General features: G+C 38.7%; 1 protein-coding gene across 1 annotated transcript; it reads left to right on the plus strand.

Annotated features, from left to right (window-relative positions):
- The first annotated feature begins 301 nt into the window (after nucleotides 1-301).
- klf17 (Kruppel-like factor 17) lies at nucleotides 302-2,814 on the plus strand. Its single transcript, XM_028811275.2, has 3 exons — nucleotides 302-533; nucleotides 913-1,942; nucleotides 2,078-2,814. The coding sequence occupies exons 1-3, from the start codon at nucleotides 447-449 to the stop codon at nucleotides 2,251-2,253; spliced, it is 1,293 nt and encodes a 430-aa protein (XP_028667108.1). The 5' UTR covers nucleotides 302-446; the 3' UTR covers nucleotides 2,254-2,814.
- The last annotated feature ends 3,886 nt before the right edge of the window (nucleotides 2,815-6,700 follow it).

The following is a 6,700-nucleotide window of genomic DNA, read 5'->3' on the forward strand; positions in this document are numbered from 1 at the left end:
TGTTTTGTTTCATGCGTAGCTTAAATCATTAAATGTTAGCAATGTTTTTGCATTTTTATTAAAATAATAGTAATTATGAAGATGCGAACTAAATGATACCCCTCCTTGTCCATCATTATGTAACGTTAAAGTTTATGACAGCCGAGAAGAGTACATACTTTAGCAGAAAAGGTACGCGGTGCAGGTATGGGGGGCGTGACTTTTTTTTATGGAACCAATTAGCAGTTGCAGAAGCCAGCCAATAAGAATCTGCGGGCAGACCTATAACAAGCAGGCTACTTTGAAACTTCGAGCAGTTCAGAAGTTTTGCGCTCTTGAGGCTTGGAACATTTATGCTCTTGCCTGGATTTAGGAGCCGATAGAAGCTCCTTTTCATATTTTTCTTTTCCTTTGACTTTTTATTCAACTTACAATTGCATATACCTGTTGAAAGAAAAGTTTTAGTCATGGCCTTGACTGATGCCATGCTGCCTTCGATCTCGACTTTTGCCTCTCATTCGAGTCTGGAAGAAAAGCAAGCCGAAATTATGCATGTAAGTGTAATTTTTGCATTCGCACCGTATGATACGGTCAAATTTTACTGGGCATAGATGACAGCACCTTTGAGTATGAAACAGTATTGAGCTTTATTTGACTCTAGTAGCTGAGATTTTTATTTTAGGGTACTATACTGATAAAACAGCTGTTTTTAAATGTATGTCCTTTTATTTATAGCAGAGGATAAACATTCCACGTCAATTTACTTTCTTGTTAATAATAAGAACAAAACGTTACCAGACATACTTTAAACTGTCTGTACGACTTCCAGGGCAGTTACATTTTTGTTCTTATCTTGTTCCTAACACGTTCCGTTTTTCGGGACTGTATTCTTCTTCCCTTGATTAACCTGCATTTTCTATGTTTTTTGCACAGAGGTGGAAGGTTGAAGACCTAAAGGGTTCAGAGAACGAAATAACACCCCACATTGAAGTTGAGTTTAACATCGTGGAGTCGCCGATTGCAAAAAGAGAAGAAGACGATCTGGGAAAATTCTTGGATTTAGAGTTTATACTGTCCAATACCATTCCATCTGATACTGGGAGCAACGCTTTACACCCCTCCGCCTACCCACTGCCTGAGACACCTGAAAGCTGCAGCACTACAGGTGACAGCGACGGCTCGCACTCCACTCCCGGACACTACGCCAGCAGCTATTCGGGGAGTCCAAACCAAAGTCTGGTAGCAGAGCTCCTTACTCCAGAGATGAACTACAGTGGTTCTTGCGCCATAACGCAAACCTATGGTGTGAAACCTGTTAAAAGTATAATGGAATACACAGAACTGAGGGCTCCGAACATGGGGAATCCTGCCCAGTTGCCTACGAACACGGACGACGTACATCACCTGCCGCATAAAATAAAAACTGAAACCTATGAACATTCATGCATGATGGCAACTGACTGTATGGAGCAAAAGCCAATTATGATACCAATGCATCATCATCATCAACAACAGCATGCGATGACCCGCCACGGGTTTGCTCATCACTTAATGCCTCAGTCCGAAATGGCTCCAAAAGACTGCCTCTCTGCCTCTGACATGCACCATCCACATAGCCACATGGCGCTTCACCAGCAATACCAGATGGGAAACGCATTCCCTCCCCATTACCACCATCGTCATCAGCACCAAGCCACCCACCAGTACCAAGGACAATTCAACCTTTTTAGAGATGCAATGAAGGCCCATCACCAAAACTTGCATGGCATGATGCTGACTCCTCCATCATCCCCTCTCTTGGACTTCTTTCCTCCTGTAAGCGCACCTGATGAATGTAAGCCCAAAAGAGGACGCAGGTCTTGGGCAAGAAAGAGGACTGCGACGCACAGCTGCGAGTATCCTGGCTGTGGAAAAACGTACACCAAAAGCTCCCACCTGAAAGCCCACATGCGCACTCACACAGGTAAGAAAGAGCCCGGCGAGCATCTCAAATGTCGTTCTTGTTTTTTTAGTTACCCCTCTTTCTTTCTTTCTTTCTTTCTTTATTTATTTATTTATTTATTTATTTATTTATTAAAATGTATGTTGCCTTTTCCAGGTGAGAAACCTTACCATTGCAGTTGGGATGGCTGCGGCTGGAAGTTTGCCCGATCCGATGAACTCACTCGTCACTACAGAAAGCACACCGGCCACAGACCCTTTCAGTGCCACCTGTGTGAACGAGCCTTCTCCAGATCCGACCATCTGGCACTGCACATGAAGAGGCACATGTAAAACTAATGTACATGGAAAGAAACGACGGCTAAAAGGACAATTTATTTATAATGAATGTAGTACGCTAATTTATGTAGAAATAAATGGGTTAGTAAACTGATTCAGTATTTAAGGAAAAGAGCCTTAATTTGGGGCGTCTTCCAGAGGACTCTATTTTAAAAAAAAAAGCTTTATGACTATGTAATAATAATGTAAAAGTGGCTTTAAAAATCAAAACAGGGCGGGACCCAGTTGTATATAGCTGTAAAAAAGACTTTGCATCCGAATATCAAATGTATATTGTTTTTAAATTGTTAATACTGCCATTTGTGCATAGAGAATCGGTATTTGCCAAAAGACGGGAGACAAAAACACGACAAATACTGTATTTGGATTTTATGTTTTCTGTAATGTGTTGCTTTTATTTGTTCTTTTTATAAGAGTAAAATGAGTGTCTGGTATGTATGTCGGTAGTCTCAATTGACATTTCTCATATTTTATCTTAAGATAACTATTGCGAAACTGAAAATTGAGTTGACCATTACTATTTTGTCACAAATAAATGTTTTAGAATTAATATGATTTTATGTTTTTGACTGAGGCCTTAAAATTCCTGTGGTGGGACTGGTGGTATTTGGGTGAAGTGGGGACTTTGAAATATGGCGATATGTTAACATGCTCACTGGATTCCGACCACCTGTTTGACATTATTAAGGTATATTCTTTGCCATTTTCTCGAAAGTTATAGTAAACGTCCACCGCATACTGTTAGGTTAGTTTTACCGGTTACTATAACTCATTTGTTTATTGTTAGGGCGTCAGTGGTGAGGCGTTTTCAGCCTATTTTTATGGTTTGTGCAACAAACTAAACCTTCCTTTATTTTCTGATCTTTAAAGATTGGTCGAAGAAGTACAGTTCACAAGACTACTATTTTCTCGTTCTCACAAAAACAGCTATTTTCAAAATAAATCTGATAAATATTTTTCAATGCATTGCGTTACGTATGCTCCGAGAGCGTCGCATGTGTGTTTTTCCAGATATTGTACATTAATGATCACTGCATAGAGTTTACAAGTTCTCTTTGTACCCAATGCTATTTTCATTGACTACTTTGGAGTCCTCACATTTTGATGTGAAGAGTTGCTTCTTGGCTGGACTACAAATCTCAGAGTCCTGAGATGAGTGATCGTACGTGTGCATGTGTGAGTGTCTCATAGAATGGAGAAGGGCCAGGGCTGATTCCTGCTGCCTGTCCCATGCTTCGGTGACTCTTCAGTGTAAACTGGAGCTTCAGCAATGCGATTGATTTGGTAACTGCAGCCAATGGTACAACGCTGCATCTTTTCCCTTCATCATTAAAAAGTATTCAATCAGTTCAAATGTGTTTATTTTATGGGGAGTGTTACACCCTGTGGGTTAAATGTGAGAGCTGTCAACTACACACCTCACGGTGCTCTTCTTGATATCGCAGCATGCAGAATTACTAATCATGGATGAGCTACAGGATCGAACTGTGACACATAAGTGAGACTGCTTTATGATTAAATACCTTTATATCTGTTGTCATAATTACGACGATTTTAAAACAACATACTAGGCAGACAAACTGTAGTGACTGACAGCTGAAGCGTAGCTTTGTAAATTGCCCATAACGCCGAACGACAACAACTTAAACATAAAGATAGCATCAGGACTGGCACAGGATTGCTTTACAAAATCTTTAAGATGCCAATGCTGGGAAACTTCGAGGATTGTAAAAAGGCAAGAGAAATCCTGGCAAAGTAACCCTATTGTTTAAATACTCTATCCATGGGCAAAAAGCGCGAAGACATAAGAACATATTCTATGAACAGGCAAACTTTTAAAAACAAAATTCTGGCTAGTAAATTAAAACAAATTTGGTACCGTGCAGCTTTGATGTTATATCATAAAAGTAAATCTATGGGATTAGAAAGCTGGAAGGAACAGTAGTGCAAACACTGTATGTTTTACCCTAAAATCGGATAAGCTTCAAATAAAATACATTTACAAAATAAATAAAATAAATATCATTTTCATTCTGAGCATTTAGATTTTGATAGGAATTTGCTCAAGGCGGTGATTACATTAATTCGAAACTGTTTAGTAAGGTGCGTTAACGGCGATCTGGGAAATCGTTCAATTCCATATGGATCCCATTATTTATCGGAATCCTTATGTAACTGAATGATTTTCCTGACAGCCTTTATGCACCATATTGAACACAGCATTCATTTAATTTAATTACCGAATTGAGCTCACAATTAAGCGAAAATTATCTAACGTAAAAGGCTCTTTACTACTACCGACCAGGATGCCTTGTAAAGCAGTTCCTTTATTCAACTTAATTCTTCCAATCTTTTGGAAAGAGGTAAGTTTTCCGCGCGCACGGATACATCGATAGCGTTTCAAGATACGAATATTACATATCGTATATAACTATAGGTATTTAATTCAAATGACTTCTCGAACATACTTCATATTCTGATGATTAGGTTATGAAATGGAAAGGTACAGTCCACAGTTTCAATTTTGTTTTTGAAGCACAAAATCTCTATCCCATTTTAACATGTCGTTTTGTGTTGCCTGCTCAGTTAAGTAAGGTTTTCTGAATAAGAATATACGTGTTATTCATGCTTCAGATTAAAGCCTTTGTGTTTAGTGTAACGACGAACAATTTAAAAGAAACCAGATGATTAGTAATTCATGGAAACTGTTTGGGATAGTTTTAAAAATCTTTTTTAAAGTTTATATACTTTCTATGCCCTGCCCCAGGTAATGATGTGATGGCACGTCCTTTATCTTTGAGTTTCCAGACAACAGAAGCAAATTATTTCCAAACTGAAGTTCCGTGGAGCCCTCTACTGACACATTTGGGATTCTCAACCAGTTATTGTGATTAATTCGTGCTAATCTTATGGACACTATTTCAATTGTCGTCGTTCCCCCAATTCTACTTTTGCGGTTTGTCACTTTGCATCGTTGGTGTCTGTCGTGTCCACTTTAAGGCGATATTTATGTGCCTTTATGTATGCAAATCCCTATGCGTTTAACCGCTGCCTTTCAGCAGAGTAAAGTGCGTTTAAAAGTCGTCGTTTGTCGTTTCTTAGAATTAATTGCGCTCTAGAGCCGTCCTGGCGAGCCGCAGTGCTGCTCTGAGATAAGCGCCTTATCTCGGGCCGCAGTGTCAATGACCGCGTTTAAGATGCCATAACGTGCTCGTCTGTCAGGACCAGGACGGAGCGATGAAACTCAAATCACGTAGGGATATCAATAAGGTAAAACATAGTGAGAAGTCAAGCAAAATGACATCTTTTATTGGCTAACTAAAACGTTTTGGCTTGACTTCTCACTACATCCATAATGGCTAAAAACACCCTAGTACTAAGGTAAAACATAATTTAATGAATGCGCCCTAACACTCTACCCGGACCCCATATAAGAGGGCGCTCGCTTACAGAGTTTGGTGGGGCCGAGGGGGCTTAACGTTACTGCTGAGGCTGACCCTCTGGATTAAAAAACTGGACATCACCCGTGTGATATTTAACTTACTTTTTTTTTTTTTTTTTTTTTTTAAGTTAAATTCAACTGCCAAACAATTCAGTTAGCACAGAATAACTTGTCATTAACCTTGTAGAACCAAATAAATCATCCCTTTACATTTCCTTTAACTCTGTTCGTCAGATTTTGTTAATCCTCAATTTTTTTGCATTAAGCACATCACTTTCCTTTCCCTCATAATGAACTGAAAAGAATGGGACATTTTATAGCTCTAAATGGCTAACGATTTTATGGTTGGGTAGTTCTGCATGTCCAAATGACAAGGGAAGAACATCCCAAATACATAATTAAACATTTTTTTTTATTTTATAAAAATAATGAATTCATATTGATGTCAGCTTTTTGCTCTTTTTATTTGATTTGCTGTTGCCTTTACTAAGTCTTATATCTGCATAAATGATAATTTTATTCAAATTCATAATGCTCTACATTTATAAAATCACACATTTGTTCTACCAAAGCAGTGTACTGAATATCATGGTCACTTTTTGGAAACCTTTAGTAGCTGACGAATTCCATTTAATCCATTAAGTGTAATGAAGTGCTGCATGCGTTATCGGGCCTATGCTGTATTTGTACTGCTTGTTTCTGCTGGAACTTAGCTAAGACAGACAGATGTACAGTGTGCACTCTTACAAATGAAGGTGCCAGAGTGGCTTTTCAGAGCGATGCCATAGGGGAACTAGTCTTGATTCTTAAAAGACCCGTTTATATGAAGGTTCCAAAAAGAACTTCTATTTCTTTGGGTTCATAACAGGCATCATCCAGTAAATAACCATGACTAGATGGTAACAGATTTGTGAAATACCAATGATTGATGATTTTAAAAGGACTCTGGGTACATACAATAACACTATAACAATAACAACAGACTAAATCCAGTTTTTC

The sequence above is a fragment of the Erpetoichthys calabaricus genome, chromosome 10 (assembly GCF_900747795.2).
Source record: "Erpetoichthys calabaricus chromosome 10, fErpCal1.3, whole genome shotgun sequence".
Classification (NCBI taxonomy): Eukaryota; Metazoa; Chordata; class Cladistia; order Polypteriformes; family Polypteridae; genus Erpetoichthys; species Erpetoichthys calabaricus.